The sequence below is a fragment of the Cricetulus griseus genome, chromosome 2 (assembly GCF_003668045.3).
Source record: "Cricetulus griseus strain 17A/GY chromosome 2, alternate assembly CriGri-PICRH-1.0, whole genome shotgun sequence".
Taxonomy (NCBI): domain Eukaryota; kingdom Metazoa; phylum Chordata; class Mammalia; order Rodentia; family Cricetidae; genus Cricetulus; species Cricetulus griseus.
This window is the reverse complement of record NC_048595.1, coordinates 61,281,463-61,302,590: the sequence shown is the minus strand read 5'-3', so window position 1 is coordinate 61,302,590 and position 21,128 is coordinate 61,281,463. Positions and strand designations below refer to the sequence as shown.

General features: G+C 38.6%; 1 protein-coding gene and 1 non-coding gene across 2 annotated transcripts in view; both read right to left on the bottom strand.

Annotated features, from left to right (window-relative positions):
* Positions 1 to 3,067: 3,067 nt before the first annotated feature.
* The window catches only part of Haus6 (HAUS augmin like complex subunit 6), a 32,923-nt gene continuing 14,862 nt past the window's right edge, over positions 3,068 to 21,128 (bottom strand). The window contains exons 10-17 of the mRNA XM_027400378.2: positions 20,692 to 20,782; positions 19,495 to 19,597; positions 15,241 to 15,322; positions 11,835 to 11,901; positions 10,671 to 10,853; positions 6,872 to 7,007; positions 4,098 to 5,087; positions 3,068 to 3,731 (exon numbers count right to left, since the gene is read on the bottom strand). Of these exons, the coding sequence (XP_027256179.1) occupies positions 3,682 to 3,731; positions 4,098 to 5,087; positions 6,872 to 7,007; positions 10,671 to 10,853; positions 11,835 to 11,901; positions 15,241 to 15,322; positions 19,495 to 19,597; positions 20,692 to 20,782 (1,702 nt within the window). The 3' untranslated portion in view covers positions 3,068 to 3,681. The remainder of the gene's footprint in view (positions 3,732 to 4,097; positions 5,088 to 6,871; positions 7,008 to 10,670; positions 10,854 to 11,834; positions 11,902 to 15,240; positions 15,323 to 19,494; positions 19,598 to 20,691; positions 20,783 to 21,128) is intronic.
* LOC113834011 lies at positions 11,979 to 12,109 on the bottom strand. Its single transcript, XR_003482260.1, has one exon.

Here is a 21,128-nt window from a genome sequence, read left to right as displayed (position 1 = left end):
AAGGTATCTAATGAAGACACTAAGTGAAACTAGGTAAACATCTGTAGTTCCAGAATTTGGGAGGCTGAGGCAGGAAGTTTGCTGTGAGCTGAGGCTAACCTAAACAAAATAGCAAAATCCCCTCTCCCTCTCTCTCTCAGACACACACCAAAACAAACAACAAAAGTTAAATACACTTCAGAAAAGACCTAAGACCATGATCTAGGGAAGACAGATTAAGACTTAAGGTGGAAAATGTGGTTTGTTCTGAACTTTGTTCTCCAGACAAGGGTCTTACTGTGCAGCCCTGGCTATCCTGGAACTCACTATGTAGACACGACTGAAAGATGCAACTGCCTCAGCCTGCTGAGTACTAGGATTAGAGGTGGCTTGGTTTGGTTTGGTTTTGGTTTATCGAGACAGGGTTTCTCTGTGTAGCCCTGGCTGTCCTCAGGCTGTAGACCAGGCTGGCCTTAAACTCAGAGATCCACCTGTCTGTTCCTCCCAAGTGCTGGGATTAAAGGTGTGCACCAGCATGCCCATCTTAAGGGTGTTTATTAAAGGATTTAAGTGCTGTTCTGAGCTTAAAAAGGAAATAACAGGCTACAGAAATGCCTCCATAATTCAAGAGTATTAGCTGTTCATTCTGGGTATCCAGGTTCAAGTCCCAGCACCTACATGGAAGCTAACACCAACCTGTAACTCAAATCTCAGGGTATCTGACTCCCTCTGTAGGCCTCCGTGGAGACCAGGCACTGAAGTGGCACACAGACAGACATGCAGCCAAATATCCACACACAAAAAAACAAAATTTAAAAAATAACTCTAACTGGTATGATTAAAGATTATTAAATTTTTCAAGTCAAAAATAATTAAGGAACTGAGATGAGCTAGAAGGACAAGGTAAGTACTCGAAAAGATCCCAGAGGAAGGAAGAAAGAGGATTTTAAGTAGGAAAGCTATCTTTAAATTAAAAGTCTTTTCTAGAATTACAATGTACCATTAATGGGCTTCTAAGGAAGGATATAATCAAAGAAATTCTTCATCGCCCAAGGGAGCTTCAGGAGATAAGAGATGAGAAAGTGCCAAAAGCATTAAGTTATAATCAGTTTTGGAGAAATTACATTTTGAGATTTTTTTTTTATGATGCTGAAACAGCAAATAAACATGTCAGGAACACTCAGCAGACCATAGGTATTCAGTGACTCTTAAGTCCAAAAGATATTTGATCTTTTGACTCTTATAATGAAGGGCTCCTAGAGCAATGCCCATAGATAGCATATCACTTCTTAAAGGTACCTAGGGGCTAATGTGAATCACAACCTCTTACCAGCAACTGTTGAACTTGAAGAAGACACTAGACCACTCATCATGTGGCTCTGACAGGCCTTGCCCTTCTCTCCCATTCCCTCTGCCTTGCTAAAAACAGGTTAATTACTTTCCTAAAGCTAGCCACCAAGGTCTATTTCCTAATTTGGCTACTTCCTCCTCCTGAGGAAGACTACCAAGGTTCAACTATCAAATTATTAAATCCAGCAATGAGAAGTCCCCTTTGGTTCACCTATTTAGCATGTCCAATAAAAGTTAAACACCTCATCCTAACACAAGATTCCCCCTGTAACTTTATAAACTGCCATCTGCTTTTATGCATCTGTCCCCTCTCCATAAAGAGACCAAATATTTGTCCCAGTGGGACAAATGTCTCTTCCCCCTTTCCCTTGTACCATATCTCCTTTACCACCATATCCCAGCCCATTCTAACACAGACCTCCCCTTTTCCTCCTCTTAAAAATTACACCTGCTGCCAGGCGTTGGTGGCGCATGCCTTTAATCCCAACACTCGGGAGGCAGAGGCAGGCAGATCTCTGTGAGTTGGAGGCTAGGCTGGTCTCCAGAGCGAGTGCCAGGATAGGCTCCAAAGCTACACAGAGAAACCCTGTCTCAAAAAAAACAAACAAAAAAAATTACACCTGCTAATCCCAGCACTCTGGAGGCAGAGGCAGGTGGATTTCTATGAGTTCAAGAACAGCCTGGTCTCCAAGAGCTACTTCCAGGACAGCCTCCAAAGCCACAGAGAAACCCTGTCTTGAAAAACAAAAAAACAAACGGAAAAAAAAAAAAATATTACACCTGCAAGGTCATTTGCTGCTGTTTTTCTTCCTGAATCAGAAAGCAGCCACTTTTCTTCCCCACTTAATAAAGGGTCTCTCTGTGAAAACAGGTGTTTGGGTGTGGTTTGTAGCTAATCCAGTGTCTGGGAGTCAGTGTCTCCTTCATAACTTGTAAATTACCAGAGAAGCATACCTGAGATGAGATTTCTAGGCCCTCTCATAGGCAACCATTTTTAAAAAGGCATCTCAGATGACACTAATACAGTCTGACCCTGCATTCCACTCCAGCCTTTTAATGTCCATAGCTTCACTACCTGCAGGCTAGACATACCTGCCATCTCATTTATGAAGGTTAAATAAACATGCATATTAAACACTCAGCTTTGGCTCTGGCATGACAGATGTTTGTCTGACAGTCACTCCTCTTACCTAGTATGCTACTCAGAATTTAGATACTAGTCTGTAAAACAGACAACAGAATGGTTTCCCAGTAGTGTTCGTAAAACCCAGCACCTCTGAAACCTATCCTCTTTCTTTGTATCCACTGCCACAAAGAAGCTCCTCTGATAATCAGCCCACCTACTTCCAGTACTCTTTCCTCCAACCTTTCTTCTCCCTCATTTTCTAGAAGACTTGGGGACAGAATTTTGAGTTACAAACTGAGGCTCCACAGGAACTGAAGGAGATAAATCAATCTTTCAGTGCCTTTTCTAGTCATATTTATTCAGGTACATGTATGATCGCTCCTTAGATCTTATAAACATACCCATTTCTGGGCCAGAAGCCTTGACAATAAGGCAAAATGTACAAATGTTACAATTACTTAAATCCATGTTCATTTTTCTCAAATTATTTTCTAATACTCTGTAGACACTAGGGAACTTCTAATAAATTCTGATCAGTAACATAAAACTTGTTGCTTTCTCCAAAGCAACACCTGTCCCATATCACCCACAAACAACAATGGTAAAACAGACTTGTGAATTTTTCATTTTATTTTTGTTAAATATAAACTAGGGTTAAATTCTCAATCTATGTAAATTAAATAATACAGTTTGACAGTGTTATTTCAATGTCTGGTTACCTACCTCCTCCCCCCCTTCTCAATACATTGTCTTGTCTTATCACACGTGCTTTATCCCATCTACATCATTGGAATTCATTAAGCCTGTTTACAATTTCACAAACCTTAAAGATCCAACAAATTGGTTTATTTCTCTAAAGTGAAAGATGAGGCTATTCAGGGGCTATTAGATTACACACTGGCCCTTATGTTAATAACTGATATTTTAACGAAACTGTGACATTTGCCATTAACTTATGTTACAAGATTATTCTAGGAATCAAAATGGTTTCCCACAACTTGACCTTTGCTATTTCTAAATACTTCACATTTCAACCTCACATATTTATCAAAAAATGACATAAATACCTAAAGACATTACAAAAGGCCAAAGTGCATTCGCATGCTCTTTGACCTTGGAAAAAGATTATTATTCTTCCAATGGTGTGTTTAGATCAGCTTCAGTAAATGACAAGGCTTCAGTTTAAGTGCATCACAGCTAAATTAACTGGAAACCGCTTCATCTCGTTAAATCAGAGGTTTTCTTGCTTCAAGATTCTTATTTGAGATTTCTTTTTCTGCAAAATTGATTTTTAAAGGAGGAAAATAAGCATTGCAAAGAAAATCCCAAGTAGTAGCAAATTTCTTGATTTCCAGAAGGATCACTTTCTGCAAGACTCACTAATAAATAATAAATAAAATTACCATTTCTTCTGAAATGACTCCCCCCCCCAAAAAAAATTATAGTATAACATTATCCACCATGATATGCACTTGGTACTATATTTATGAAAAAACAAGTGAACAGGAGATTAGAAATAGCCTGGGCTACATGGTAAATTTGAAGCCAGCCTGAACCATATAGGGAGTTTGTGGCTAACTAGAGGTAAAATGCTACTCTCAAGCTGAGAGAATGGTTCATACTCTGTCTGGTTAACTCTTACCTTTTAAGTTAGGCAGAAATTCCCTGAGACTACATGGTAACGTAGTCCTCAATTTTTGCTCCACCAGAGAAACTTTAGTTAGTGGTGATAAAGACTGTGTTCTTTCATCAAAGGGCATGTGGGAAGATGGCTCTGTGTAAAACAAATCTTGAGTGCCCAAAAAAGTATGTGTATCATCTGCTTGCATGTCTTTGGCTACAGGGCTCAATCCTACTTTGTCTTGTTCAAGTGTCTTGGAATTAGACAGGTGAGATTCTTGCCTTATTTTGTTAAGAGATTTCTTCAGAGCCTCATAACTACTGAGAATAGCCTGAAAACTGGAATCCACTTCTGGAGTGGCTTGTCTTTTTCCATCATCATCTGGAAAAGCATCACTGTGCACATAACTATTTGGTTCCAGTCTAAAATTGGTCTCTGAAGTAGTAGAACTATTAAGACTTAGGTGACCAACTTCTTCTGGAAGAGTTTCATGTAATATTCCAATGTCACTCATCCTCTGAAAAGAGTCCCAGAACAGAGTTTTACGTGTGGAAGGTTCACTACAAGAAGCTTGTGAGTGGTGGGATTTTCGAAAAGAGTCCTCTTCTCTTCTACCCACCACATCTATTCCACTGTCCACAGCAAGGGAAAATGCCTCCATTTGTCCAGTTTCTGAAAGCCTGGTGGTCACACACTCTAAATCTTGCTCAGAAAATGATTTCTTATTTACCAAGTCTGATTCGTCTTCTGTTGGGGGGTCGCCGATCTGACTTGTTACCAGTGGTTTTTGAGGCACACTTCTGAGCTGATCTGGAACAGTTTTTTCTTCAGGCAAATAGGATTGATCAAAATCGGAGGAAAAAATAGCCATGCTTAGTTCTCTCTGATTATTCAGTACAGGTGAAGACTCTGGTGCCACTTCTCTAGCTTTGACATCTACTAGAATCCCTTCTGAACTTCTATTATCTTCAGTTTCAACAGTTTTTCTCCATGAATTCCTAATTTCAGTTACTAATTAAGGTGAAAAAAAACATAATTTACTATTTACATATTCCAAAACACAGACTTGCAATTAAAATCTTTATTCTAGTGCTGAAAACAAAGCTCCTGCTTCAGTCCAGGTTCCATATGCATGCTGGCAGGATGACAAGCCTGAACATCAGGAAACTTCATCTCCAAAGGACCAAACTCAAGTCAGTACACATAACAGCTGCTCCTTAAGTACACATATACCTCTACACAAATACATGTGATTACATGCATGAAAAACATTTTCTTGTACATCCATGCCAGAAGTGGGCAGAACTTTTTTATAAAGGATTAAATATTAGTATTTTAGGCTCTGTTGGCTATTTGATTTCCCACAACTCCTCAAATGTGCCATTGTAGCATGGAATGGCTATAAACAACATGTCAACAAATGAGCAAGGCTGTGTTAAACATAACTTTTTAAAAGAAAGACACTGTAAGGCCCTATTTATTTCACTGGTTGTCATCTGAAGAACACCAACCCAGGATGTCTCACTTCAGTATGAATTAAATCAGCAGCAAAGAAGAAATTGTATTTAATTATTTAACCCAAACTGTCTACATTGGTTAAATAAGGAAATATGTATCAGATATGTGCCTACACCAATTGTAAGTATTAGGGGGGAGCATTTGAAGATAAATTATTTTTGCCAAAGGGTAAACTCTATGCATGCAGTGTGATGGCTGACTAATCCCCATACTCACTAAACACATTTATTTGTTTGTTTGGGGGGGGTGTTTATGCACATGTGCACGTGTGTGTATGAAGGTCAGAGGACAACTTTTAGGAGTCCATTCTCTCCTTCCACCATGTGAGAGATGAGTCAACTGGCATCACAGTTCTTTTTTTCAAGTGACCAAATAAAATATTTTGCAGAAAAATAGCCAGGTAACACAATTAAAACAAGATGATAATATCAGAACTGGTTATGCTTCTGTGTAGATATACTGAAGTCACAAAAGATTACTAAAGAAAGGGTGTTGTATAAATGTGTTGTATAAATGTAGGTGATCGAACTGAACTGGAACCCAGATACAGAGGACGAGTGAAGAGCAAAGGGATCCAGACCAGGCTAGTGAAACCCACAGAAACAGCTGACCTGAACATCAGGGAACTCTTGCTCCCCAGACTGATAGCTGGGATACCAGCATGGAGCTGATCCAGACCCCAGGAACATGGGTTTCAGTGAGGAAACCTCGGAAATCTACGGGACCTCCTGTAGTAGCTCAGTACTTATCCCTAGCACAGGTGTGGACTTTGGGAGCCCATTCCACATAGAGGGATACTCCCTGAGCCAAGACACATGGGGGTGGGCCTAGGTCCTATCCCAAAGGACACAAGAGACTCTGATGACACCCTATGGAAGGCCTCACCATCCAGGGGGGCGCAGAAAGAATATGTGATGGATAGGGTTTTAGTTGGGGGGGGTGTGTGGGGGAGGATGGGAGAGAGAAGGGAACTGGGATTATCTTGTAAAACAATCTTGTTTCTAATTCAAATTTTAAAAGTTGAAAAAATAAATAAAACACCCCACAAAATAAATAAATAAATAAATAAATAAATAGATAAATAGATAAATAAATAAATAAATGTAGGTGATCACACTGGATACTTTAACAAAATCCACTATATCATAAAAAAGACATTGCCAATGACATTAGAAATACAGAAACAGTTTTAGATTGTTTCCAAAGAACTGTAAGATCATGAGTTTACTGGTGGCAATATCTTAGAAAGGGAAAACGGGAAGAAAGCATTAACTTACTCAAATTTTCTGGAGTTCGGGGAATTTGTTTCCTGGTTAAGAAAGGATTAGAAATTAGAGTGTCAATAAGCTCCTCCAATTTTACTTCTTTTCCTTCAGAGAACTGTGGTGAATCAGACAGAACTACTCTGGCAACCTGCAACAGAAAAAAATAAGAAAATGACCAAGCCCAGAAAGAAACATGACAAGAACTCCCATAGGAACAGTGGACACAGCACAGGCAGCAGCCCATTAGCAGATGGCAGATTAGACAACGATGAAGCTCCCTGACATGATGCAGATAGTCCAGGTACCATCCTGCTGCAAAATAGAACACAAGACTACTTTCTGCAATAATCTTAAATATATAATACAAGAGAATAAAGAACAGGTTAGAATCTTTATTTATTATGTATACAGTATTCTGTCTGCATGTATCCCTGTAGGCAGAAGAGGGCACCAGTTCTTATTACAAATAGTTGTGAGATATCACATGGTTGCTGGGAATTGAACTCAAGACCTCTGGAAGACCAGCTAATGTTCTTAACCATTGCCCATCTCTCCAGTCCCTAAGTTAGAATCTTCATACTCAGCCAAGCATAGTGATGCATGCCTTTAATCCTAGCACTCAGGAGATAGACGCAGATGGATCTGAGTTCAATACCACTCTGGACTACATAGTGAGTTACAGGACAGTCAAAGCCACACAGTGAAACCCTGTGAGTGTGTGTGTATGTGTTTGGAGGGGGGGGGGGTCATTTATACCCAAGAAGATTTTGTTTTTTATTTTTTGTTTTGTTTTTTAAAACAGGGTTTCTTTGTGTATCCCTGGCTGTCTTGGTACTTGAAATTCTGTAATCCCAGAATTTCAGAGACATAGAGGGAAAACTATCATGAGTTCAAGGCCAGCTGTCTCAAACCACAAATAAATAAATACTCATTTTACTTTCAGTTTCATGAGATTTTAGAATTCTCTTCTTCTGTCCCACCCTATATCATTGTTAATCTAAATTCTTTTAATTGTGTTTTGGGTTTTTTCTAATGTTTTTTTTATATTTATTTACTTTCATGTATATGTTTCTGCCTGCACACATGTGTATATACCACATGTATGCCTGTTTGATCCCCTCAAACTGAGGTTATGGGTGGCTGTGAGCCAAAATGTAGATGCTAGAAATCAAACCTGGGTCCTCTGGATAAGCAACAAGTGCTCTTCATCACTGAGCCAACTCTCAGACCCTTATTTTTTTATTTTGTTTTGTTTTCTGAGATAGAGTCTCATGTAGCCTCAGATAGCCTGAAACTCGGAATTTAGCAGAGAATAACCTTGAATTCCTGACCTTCCTGCCTGCATTTCCCAAGTGCAATTTAAATTCGGCTAACCTGAAAATGGGTATTATTTTTCATTACTAGGGAATTCCAATTTTAAAAGGACTGATCATCTTTTTATTATAGTCAATAAAGAGAATTAACAAAATATTAGAGGCTTAGAAGCATTTTGAAACCATGAAATTGGCCTCATGCTACAAACAGAATAATTGGCATTAATCACATTCTCTGATATTGTACAATGCTAATTTAGTAGGGTCAAAACAGATAAAGGAGAAATTAACACCCAAATTAATAAGTCTAAAGCCTATTTTTAAGTCACTTGGAAATAAATTGTGATATGCTATAACTGCTTAATCTAATACTAATTCAAATAATGTTAAGTTATAAAACAACAAAGATACCAACAGTGAAAAGCCTGAGTAATTTGTAAAAACTGACCTGAGAGTACTGATGATCAATAAGCTTGACACAAAAACAGGGCTACCTAAAGAAATCAATTAGAGGCTGGCAAGACAGCTTAGCAGGTAAAACCATTTGCTGCAGTGACCTGAGTTTGACTGCAGGGACCCATGGTATAAAGAGAACCAACTCCTCCAAGTTGTTCTCTACCTCCACACAAATGCTGAGGAATGCAAACATACACACACACAACTTTTTCCATTTTAAAAAAATTAAGGGGGGCTGGAGAGATGGCTCAGGAGTTGAGAGTGCTGCCTGCTCTTTCAGAGTTCATGAGTTCAATTCCCAGCAACCACATGGTGGCTCACAACCATCTATAATGAGATCTGGTGTCCTCTTCTGACCTACAGTGATACATGCAGGCAGAACAATGCATACATGACGGATGGATGGACGGATGGATGGATGGGTGAACAGGTTAAGTCTTTAAAAAAAAAAAAAAAAATAAGGGAGCCTGAGATTGGCTCAGCTGCCAAGAGCAGTTGCTCCTGCAGAGGACCCAGATTTAGTTCCCAGTACCCACATGGCTCAAAATCATCAAAATTCTAACTCCAAGGGATCTAAACAGAACTACTCTGGCAACCTACAACAGAAAAAAAATAAGAAAATGACCAAGCCCAGAAAGAAACATGACAAGAACTCCCATAGGAGTTAAATACTAAAGTAAAAAAAAAAAATTAAGGGCTAGAGAGATGGCTCAGAAACTAAGTGCATGTATTGCTCTTGCAGAGGACCTGGGCTTAGCCCACAGCACCCACATGGTGGTTTACAACCATAAAACTCCAGTTCCAGAGGATCTAACACCCTCTTCTGGCCTTCTCTGGCACCAGGCATACACATACATAATACATACATAATACATACATCATACATCATACATACATACATACATACATACATACATACAATTAAACTAAAAAGAGAAATTTTAAAGAAAAATCAATGAATTGATATCAACGCCTTTAGTCACTTTGGAAATATTTAGAATACATGGTCAAAAAAACCTTTGCTCAATGGTATCACAGAATCTTAGTTCTTATATTTAAAAAAAGCAAGCCGGGCGTTGGTGGCACACGCCTTTAATCCCAGCACTTGGGAGGCAGAGGCAGGCGGATCTCTGTGAGTTCGAGACCAGCCTGGTCTACAAGAGTTATATCCAGGACAGCCTCCAAAAGCCAAAGAGAAACCCTGTCTCGAAAAACCAAAAAAAAGAGCTAAGAAACACAAAATAAGTATTCAAGTAACTATAATCATTGAGGGTATTTACCTAACAATTTATGCAATGGTCTAATTCATAAACTACTGGCTATGTATATATATATATATATATATATATATATATATATATATATATATATATATGATAGTTAAAGAATAAATAGAAACTAATATGTAGATCTTAACTAAATGTTTTTTTAAAAAAATCTCTTACTTTTTTTAAAAGGCTGATTTTTATTTTAGCCTTAAGTTTTATGAAGATTTTTTTTTTTTTGAGACAGGGTTTCTCTGTTTAACAGCGCTAGCTGTCGGAACTAGCTCTGTAGACCAGACTGGCCTCGAACTTACAGAGATCCTCCTGCCTCTGCCTCCCAAGTGCTGGGGTTAAAGGCGTGCGCCACCAATGCCCGACAATTAATTTTATTTTTAATTATGTGTTATGTGCATGCCCATGAATGCAATGGCTGAAGAGGCCAGAACAAAACATCAAATTCACTGGTCCTTAAGTTATGGCAGTTGTGAGCCACCCTGTCCAGGTGTTGGGGACAACTCAGGTCCTCTGCAAGCACTGTACTCCATTTTTGATCCCAGCACCACTTAGAAAGTAACAAATATGAAGCATGCAGCCAGGCAGTGGTGGCATATACATTTCTTCCCACCAGAGTTCAAGGCCAGCCTGATCTACAGAGTGAGTTCCAGGACAGCCAAGGCTACACAGAGAAACACTATCTCGAAACAAACAAAAAAAGAAAAAAAGAAAGAAAAGAAAAAACAAATACATAAGTATATTTATGAATAATCTTTCTCTAACCTCTTCTACCAGAAGATCTTGCTCTTTCTGGAACGGATCACTCTTTTTCGCTGGCAGAGATCCTCTGAATACACTAGTTTGTGTATTCATTGCAATATCTGATAAAGGAGAGTCTTCCACAGAGTTTGGCACTTTCTTAAAACTCATTATGTTTTTCTCTTTGGGAGTTCTCATATTTGGATCCTGAAAAGAGATGTACATTATAAATTTAACAATCATGGCTGATTTTAAAGCTCTCTTCATTCCAGATTTTGAAACTAAAAGCTATCCTCATTTGAGATTCATGGGCTAAAAGTGGAGCTGGTTTACTTTGTGAGACAGGGTCTTATTAAGTAGCCAGGCTAATATTGAATTGCAGTGTAGCCCAAGCTAGTCTCATCTGGAGATACTTATACTTCAGCCTCTCAAGGACCAGGATCACAGGAGTGTGTCACCACACTGGCAAAAGATAATACTATCGTGAAAGTATGTGTTCACTGGCAGAGCTAAATAATTTCACATTTTCATTTAGTAAGAGAATAGAAAAGTACAAAAATGGGAGAAAAAAACTTTGAATGTAATTAAGTTATTATGTCACCAAAATAATATTTTATTATAAATCACTATATTCACAATTAATTAAAACTGCTTTTTAAGCCAGACATTCATTAGATAGATACCTGTGTAATCCCAGTACATCGGCAGCTGAGGCAAGAGAATTGCCATCAGTTTAAGATTGGCCTGGGCTACACAGTGAGTTCAAGAAAAGAGTCTAGGTCATTTAGCAAGGCTGTGTCTTGCTGTGGAACAATCTTCATATAGTGTAAATATGTATTGCTCTCATTGTTAATAAACAGATGATTGGCTGATGGCTAGGCAGGATTTTCAGTGCAGAGAGAATGCTGGGAAGAAGGGTGGAGACAGAGGAGTAGGAAGCCAGATGCAGAGGAAGCAGGATATGTAGAAAATGAGGTTAATAAGCCATGAGCCACGTGGTAGAATTTAGATAAGAAATATGGGTTAAGTTAGTAAGAGTTAGTTACTAACAAGCCTGAGCTATTGGCTGAGTATAATTAATAATAAGTCTCTGCGCATTTGGGACTGCCTACTGAGACACAGAGAAACTCTGCCTACAGTGTTTTACAACAAATCAACAACAAAAATGAAAATTGTTTTACAATATACCTTTTCAAGTACTGCGAAACTGTTTGTATCTGATGATGGAGCACACTGTAAGGAGAAAGGCACAGGGCTGAAAGAAAAGAGACAGCAAATCCAAGTTATAAGTAAGGAGGCTTTCACTAACTTGATATATCTGAATATCTAAGAATTTGTCTGCCCCGTATCTGTCCATGACGATTTCACTCAATTCGTCCTGGTCATCGAAAGGCAATTTATTCTAGGGAGGTCTAGTGACAATTAGAGCAGTACCTCTGCCCAATTTGTGTATCATTCTCCCAATTAACTCAAACTTTCTTAATTTATTTTTTATGACAATAACATTTTTACACGGTTAAATGACTTGATACACAACAATTTCAATACAACTTAAAAATTAATTCAACTAACTAGAATTGTATTAGTACAATGTCCTCAGCATGTTAATACAATTTCACAGTAGCAGAGACTTTAATATTCTTTTAACTAGACATGGTAGCACACACCTGTAATATCAGACAGCTCAGTAGCAAACACTTGCCATGTTAGCCTAACAACCTGAGTGCAAACCCCAGATTCCACAGTAGAGCAGAACAAACTCTCAAAGGCTGTCTCTAACTTTTGTACACACACACACACACACACACAGACACACACAGACACACACACACAGACACACACACACACACACACACACACACACACACACACACACACACACACACACACACGCCCCTACCACACACATAATAATATTTTTTCCTTTTGAAATATTTATTTTTGTTTTATCATGTGGGGCTAGAAGATTTTTTTTTATAACACCTACAGGTTAAAATCCCACAGCAAGGATATAAGTATACTGTCCTGTATGAAATCCTGAAAGTTTCAGCACAAAGTACTGAATTTCTCTAAAAAGTAATATAAATTATTTTAAAGATGAAAAAAAGTAAATAGCAGTCCACCCACCTTAAGCCTCCAATGACAGTGTGGCTGTATTAAATACTCTTTATACTGCTCCCTTCCCAGGCCATGAAAAAACACAATATAGTAATTAAAATATGTATGATCATGGAAGTGCAAGTTTTAATAATAAAAACAGTAACTTGTAAACACTCTCTTCTAGCCTCCAGAGGCACCTGCACTCATATGCATATACCCATACACATGCACCCATAACTAAAAATACTAAAAAAAAAAATAGACGGGAACTGTAGACGGCTCAACAAGTAAAAACCACTTGTTGCCAAGCCTGTCAACCTGAGTTTGAGCCTTGGAACTGACATTAAAGAAGGAAGAAATAAACCAACTACAAGGTTGTCACTCTGACCCCACACACATGCAATCAATCATGCATCCACACAGAAATAAAAAAACAATACAAGGGCTGGAGAGATGTTCGTGTGCTTACTGCACAAGCTGGAAACCCAGATTTCAGAGCCTCAACAAACAACCACATAAAAAAGTCAGACATGGCAGTCCAAACCTGGAATTCTAAGAGACAGAGACACAAGGACCTCAAAGGTTCACTAGCACCCAACCTAGCTGATTTGTGAGGTCGAGGCTCAAAGAGAGACCCTGTCTCAAAAATATAAGGTGGGAGGTAATAGAAGAAGACACCTAGTCATTACCTTCAGCCTCCACATATGCACACATGCATAAGTGTGAACACTGAACACATATGTGCGTACATAAGCATACACTACACATGTACATATAAATACAATCATCTGGTCAGTGTACCTGTTTCATTGTTACATAATAATTCTTACTTACAAAAAAAAAATCCATGGATTGCATTTAATTCAGAGTTTTTTACTTTTCTAAAAATTCATGGGGGGTGTGCATTTCGCAGCACACATGTGGAAATTAGTGGACAACTTGGGGGAGTCAAGTTCTCTCTTTCCACTATGTGAGTCTGAAGGATCAGGATCAAACTCAGATTCTCAGGCTTGGTAGTAAACACCTTTACCCACTAAGTTATCTCACTGGTCACCAGTTTTTTACTTTATATCATGCATTGATTATAAGAGCTAAAATAGGATAACAGAAAACAGGCAGTAAAGAAAATAGAATTCCTGAAGGAAGTGATAACAAAAGAGGTTTAAGTTTTTCATATTAAATTTGATATCAGATGGGGCTGGAGAGATGGCTCAGTGGTTGAGAGCACTGGCTGCTCTTCCAGAGGACCCTGGTTCAATTCCCAGCACCCACATAGCAGTTCATAACTGTCTGTAACTTACAGTTACAGACATGAATGCAGATAAAACACTAATACACATGAAATAAAATTAAATAAAATATTTAACAAAAAAAAAATTGAGGGGGCTGGAGAGATGGCTCAGAGGTTAAGAGCACTGACTGCTCTTAACTCAGAGGTCCTGAGTTCAACTCCCAGCAACCACATGGTGGTTCATAACCATCAATTATGAGATCTGGTGCCCTCTTCTGGTGTGCAGATAAACATGGAAGCAGAATGTTGTATACATAATAAATAAATAAAAAATCTTTTAAAAAAATTGACATCAGAGTAAATCAGATGTCTTCTAATATTTTTCTGAAGATTGTTATTTATAAAATATCCAAAACTGCAGTATAAGCCCACCATTGTGGTGCCCCCCTTTAATCCTAGCACTAAGGACACAGAGGCAGGTGAGGCTGAGTTTGAGATCAGTCTGTATTCCAAGACAGCCAGAGCTACAGAGTGAGACCCTGTCTCAAACAAACAAAAAATAAGAAAAAAAAATTTCAATATATGGGCCAGAGTAATGACTCACTCACCACAAAGAGCACTTGCTGTTCTTGCAGAGTGTTTGCTTACTGCTAGCACCTACAATGCAGCTCACAACACAAGTTCCACGGAATCTGGCACCATCTTCTGGCCTCCGAGGGCACCAGGCATGCACTCAGTACACTTACACACATGCAAGCAAAGCACTCAAACACATAATAAACATAAACTAAAAAGAAAACTTTTATAAAAGATGAAAACAGCAAACTGTGCAGGCTATAGAAGGAAAGCTAAATTAGACCCAGCCACTCCAACAGAAAGCACTAGTCAAAAAAGTCCCACCAAACCAGATGACCTCAAATGCCCCAAAATTTTAGATTCAATAGTTAAGAGTGATTTCAAAAATAGTTCACACATATAGAAAAGAACAAAAAATTCCCAGACTTACCTTATGTAATTTCCAAACCTGCACTTTGTTTAAAACTCAGATAATCCCCATATAACACAAGATTCGGATAAATAGAAGAGGAAAAACTGCCCAGGCACAGCAAGTATTGAATGCCTTCTGCAAATGTGGGTCTGCAGTAGAAAGACACTGTCTGCTTGAGAGGAAGAAACCACACACTATTCTACAGTACAGAGAGTCCTAAACTGGCTCAAGATGAGACTGGAATCAATAGTCAGCATGAAAGGCAAATGTTTTACCTGTTGGCTAGATCACACACAGCTCCCAGGGTATCGGCTTCTCTTCTGCTACGACTTTCTTGGTTATGCTCTTTATGTATATCTAAGGAAGTTCAAAAATTATTCTTTTAGTTATGTTTGTGTTGTCTAACATTCAAGGACCTCTAGAAATGGTAGAACACTTATACTTTCCCCTGAAACCAAGGTCCAAACAGGGCTTTGTTAATGTTGCACAAATGCTCTATCATTGAGCTTCATGCCCAATTGTTTAGAATAGTTTCTAAATAAAAGGAAACAGAAGATACATAAACACGAGTAAGGAGACAAGGGCATAACTCAGTGGGTAAAAAACGATTTGCCATACAAAGCTGATGACTTGAGTTCAACCCCTAGAGCTCAGGACATAGTGTAGCTATAATTGCAGGACCCTAAGGAAATGAGAGGCAGACACAGAGAAACTAGGGGACTGCACATCAACTGGCCTTGCAGAACTGCAAAAAAGCAACCAGAGACACTGTCCCACAGACACCACACAGGAAAAGTTTTTTAAAAACCAAGGTCAGTAAAATAGTTGGATCAGCCGGACATTGGTGGCGTACGCCTTTAATCCCAGCACTCAGGAGGCAGAAGCAGGCGGATCTCTGTGAGTTCGAGAACAGCCTGGTCTACAAGAGCTAGTTCCAGGGTAGCCTCAGAGAAACCCTGTCTCTAAAAACCAAAAAAAAAAAAAAAAAAAAAAAAAAAAAAAGTTGGCTCAGCAGGTAAGGGCACATGCCACCAATCTGTTAGTAGGCTTTTATAGAAAGATTGATGTAGCCAGGCATAGTTCTATACCTCTACAATCCTAGCACACGGAAGTGAAGGTTAGAATTCAAGGCCAGCTTCACCATACAGAGAGTTTGAGGCCAGCTTGGACTACAGAAAACCTGTCTTCAAACAAACAAGCAAAAAGGTGGGGGCTAGATATATGTGCATGGCCCCGAGTTTGATCATCAGCACCAAATTCAGTGTTAAATAACCATGTTTCATTTTTAAGTGAATAAATGATGTGCTAACAATATTAAGCAAGCAAGGGCTGTCAAGAAGGCTCAGTGGTTAAGAGCACTGGCTGCTCTTCCAGAGGTCCTGAGTTCAATTCCCAGCAACCACATGGTGGCTCACAGCCATCTACAGTGGGATCTGATGCCCTCTTCTGGAACAATATTAAGCAAGCAAAACCAAAAGGTATTTAGCATATTTCAGTGCAATTATGACATCAATCAGCCTACATATTTTTTTCACCATCCTATCAATAAATTTGTCACTACCATACTAACACAGCAAAGAAATAAAAGAGACTTTGATACAAAGCAGTGAGTCTAGGATAGTGGTGACTGAAGTACTCTGTTGCACTGCTACAGTAGAATGCCAAAAGTATGCAAGGATGCTGAGGATATAGACCAGAGTGGAAAGGAGACATTAAGGCACTACCACAGGGTTTCTCTGTGTGGCCCTGGCTGTCCTGAACCTCACTCTGTAGATCAGGCTGATCTCAAACTCAGAAATCTCCTGCTTCTGCCTCACAAGTGCTGAGATGAAAGACATGCACCACCACTGCCAGGCTCTAACTCAATTTTTCAAAACCCTCTGCACCTACTGATTATAATGGAATTACAGAACATTCCCCAAATGAGAATAAACACAAATATCACAAAACTAGTAGAACACTATAAAAACAAATTACTACACACAACTATAAATATCACCTGTTGCTGGTAGGCAGAGCTGAAACTCATCTGTCTGGCAAATAAAAAGTTTATAACCATGAGGTGGTGGTTCATACTCATAATCCCAACATTTAGAAAGCTGAGTTTAGGCATTGGAAAATAGCCCAGTGGTTAAGAGCACTGGCTGCTCTTCCAGAGGAGCCAGGTTCAATTCCCAGTAACCACATGACAGCTCACACTGTCTGTAACTCAAGTTACAGGACTTCTGACACAGACAAACAGGCAAGCAAAATACCAATGCACATAAAATAAAAATAAATCATTTTTTAAAAGAAGGAAAGAAAAAAAGCCAAGTTCAAGATTAACTTATGCTACATAGAGTTCCAGGCCAACATGGACTCCTCCATGTGGAGAGACCCAATAAAAGTAAAACTGCAACCAAGTATTTCAAGAAGAAGCAAACAACTTGCAGGGCCACAGTGGCACACACATTTAAATCTCAGCACTCAGAGGCAGACAAATCTCTGTAAACTTGAGGCCAGCCTGGTCTACAGAGTGAGTTCCAGGACAGCCAGGACAATACAAAGAAACCCTGTATGGAGAAGAAAAAAAAAAAAAAAAAAAAAAGAATTTCTATATACAGAGATAAAAGACAGAATTAGATATCCTAGCCATGAGCGGTGGCACATACCTCTAATCTCAACATTTGAGAGACTGAGGCATAAGAATCTCCAAGTTTGAGGCTGGCCTGGGGTTCAAGTTAGACATTACCTACAACAAAATGAGTAACAACAGTGACAAAACAGAATAGGATTTTGCAGGTGTTTGAAAGAAAATGACTCCCAAAGGGAGTGGCACTATTAGGAGGTGTGGCTTTATTGGAGTAGGTATGGCCTTGTTGGAGGAAGTGTCACTGGGAGGTCCTAATATCTCTTTACAGCAACAGAACCACTAAGACAGAGTTCCAGAAGGAAAGTAATTAAAAATGAAACATGGAGATGGCTCAGCAGTTAAAAGGGCTTATTGTTACAAGATATTTGATTACATTGTATAAACACTGACTGGTTTAATAAAAAGCTGAACAGCAGCCAATAGCTAGGCAGGATTTCCAAGCACAGAGGACACTAGGAAGAAGGGCAAAGACAGGGAGAGACAGAGAACAAACAAGACACATAGGATAAGTAATAACCATGAGCCATGTGGCAGTACATAGATTAATATAAACGAGTTGATTTAAATTGTAAAAACTAGTTAGGAACAAGCCTAAGCTATTGGCAGAGTTTTCATAATAAAAGTCTCTGTGTCCGAGGAAAAGTCAACTACAGCTTGTTGCTTTTACAGGACCACATCAGACAGCTCAAAACCATCTTAACTCTAGCTCTGGAGTATCTGACACTTCTTCTGTCCACCATGGACACCCTCATGCACATGTTTGCATACACACAAACACACACATATAAAATCTTTTTAAAAAATAAAGACAGGCAATATTAAAGAAGACATAGGAAAGCAAATTCTCCAACTTGGAAAATAATGAGCTTCTAGAATACACACATACACAACTCAAATAGATAAAAACAAGATAGATAAAAAATAGATAAAAGACAAGCCTACATTTAGGCTTGTCTCAACAAACCTGCATAATAAAAAAAAAATCTTATAAGCAATCATAAATTGTAGCCTTATTGTATGCAAATGAATGACAATGAGACAAATAGTCAATACGTCAGAGATAACAGAAGGCAGGAAACCAGACTTTACTATCACAGTCCTAAAGATGATTTGTCAACCCAGGATTCTAAAACCAGGCCAACTATTGTATAGTGCTGAGTAAACTACTAGGTTCAGTGTCTCCATCTTTAATCCCAACCCTCAGATAGGCTGAAGCATTCATGTTTTGCAAATAATAGGATTCTATCCTTTTTTGTGAGACATTTTTGTCACCAAAACAGAAATCTTTTTTTTTTCATTCATTTACTTAGCTCATAAATAAAGTCATGCACAATTATGATACAGAATACAGTATGTTCACAATGGCATGGCTAAATTAAACCAATTAACATGTTATATCACACATATTCATCATTTTTGTTTTGAGAACACTTAAAGTATACTATCTCACAACTTTTAAACAAAACAGAAATCTTATGCTATATTCATTTTACAGTAAAAATAACTGATGAGCCAGCAAGATGGCTCAGTAGGTAAAGACACTTTGCCACCAAGTCTGATTATCTGAGTTTGATACTGGTGTCTCACATGGTAGTGAGAGAGAACTCGGGTTGTACTGCGACCTCCACACAAGCACTGTTGAGTGTACATACACATGCACATAAATAAGCACACAAATTAATGTTAACATTATTTTAAAAATAGAAATAACTATTATAGACAATGAGAAATAAGCCAAATGTAGTTGTACACACTTGTACTTCTAGCACTCAGAACAAAGAGTCAGAAGGACAGCTCCAAGTTCTAGGGCAGCCTGGTCTACACAGTAAGCTCTAGGTCAGTCAATGCTTTACAAGGAGACACTGTCTTGAAAAGAGACTGGGGGGAGCTTACCAACCTGGAAGTGAAGCAAGATACTTTAAAAGTGTACTCTTTCCGTGCACTTCCTCTGACACAGGATCAAACGAAAGGGGAGACATGGGAGGCAAAAGATCCACAGCCTTAAAATACAGAATTCATAATATTAAACACTCTCACTAGCAACCACAATTACAAAGCTAAGTTCATCTATGAATGAATTTTCCCCTAACAATAAATTACCAAACATCTATCCTGTGACTATTTTTTTCTTTATTTTCATGTGTTTGGACGTTTTGTTTACATGTACATGCACTACATGTGTGCCTGGTATCCACAGAAGCCAGAAGAGGGCATCAGATACCCTAAGACTAGAGTTTTAGCTGGTAATAAGCCACCGAATGGGTGCTAGGCTCCTCTGGAAGAACAGCCAGTGGGCTTAACTAATAAGCCATCTCTCCCACCCCTGCAAACATTTTTTTAAAATCAAAGAATACAATATTTGTATAAGCAAGCTTCAAACCTTATTTAGTAGTATTTAGAACCCTCTGAATTTAAAATAAGTAATTTTAAATAACAGTAGCTTGATGAAAAACTATTATGTACTTAGAAAAAAGAAATTAGTTAAAACATTTGAAATGCACAGTAGCACACAACTACAATCCTAGTATGTAGACAGCTTAGGCTACATGCACTCTAGATCAGCCTGGGATACATATCTACACAACAGGTACTTATCTCTAAAAAACCACTGAGCCAAGCACGGTGGCTGGGCTTACAGTCCCAGCATTTGAGAGCAGATGCAGGCGGATGGGTAGGTCCTATTCTGCAGCAGCTGCACAGCAAGTTTAAGGCCAACTTGGGATATATGAAACTCTCTCAAAACCAGAAATAACTTGGGCTGACGAGATGGCTCAGCAGGTCAAAGCACTTGTCTGGCAAGCCTGAGGGCCTGAATTCAATTCCAGAAACACAAGTGAATAGGGATGGAAAGAACTGACTCCATAAAATCATCCTGTGCCCTCTATATGTTCATCATGGCACAAACGTGTTATTCCACCTCCATCAAACATAAAATAATACACTATTTTTAAAAAAACCTACTTCAATGTAAACAAAATAAATACACACACACATACTTTTCTAGGTTACTGTAACATAAATTAAAAGACTGTTAAAACTTAGGAGAATTGCCAAAATTAAACTAGTCTCCAAACCCCAAGTCTACAGTACTTACTGAAGCCCCGCCTTTCCACTTCATATGCCATTTTCCTTCCTTTTCAAGGATAGAATGTCTTATTGCAGTGATGTTCTCTTTTATTTTATGCCTATGATATCATAAGAAATAACTGTATTTGAAGGACAAATAAAAATACAGCACAATTTAAGACAACAGTACAAAGAGAATATAAAACAAAGATTAACCATTAAACTACATATAAATTAACTCTCACAAGTGATTCTTTAGAACTTAAAATAAACTTTTTCTCCTTTTAAAACAAAAAAAGCAATCATATATCTACTACTCCACTTATTTTAAAAACAAACTGTCTTTTGAGACAGTCACATGTTACAGTACAGGCTGGCCTAGGCTACTTAGCAGAAGGTGGCCTAGAACTCCACACCCTCCTGCCTCTGCCTCCCAAGTGCTGGGATTACAGGCTTTTGCCACAG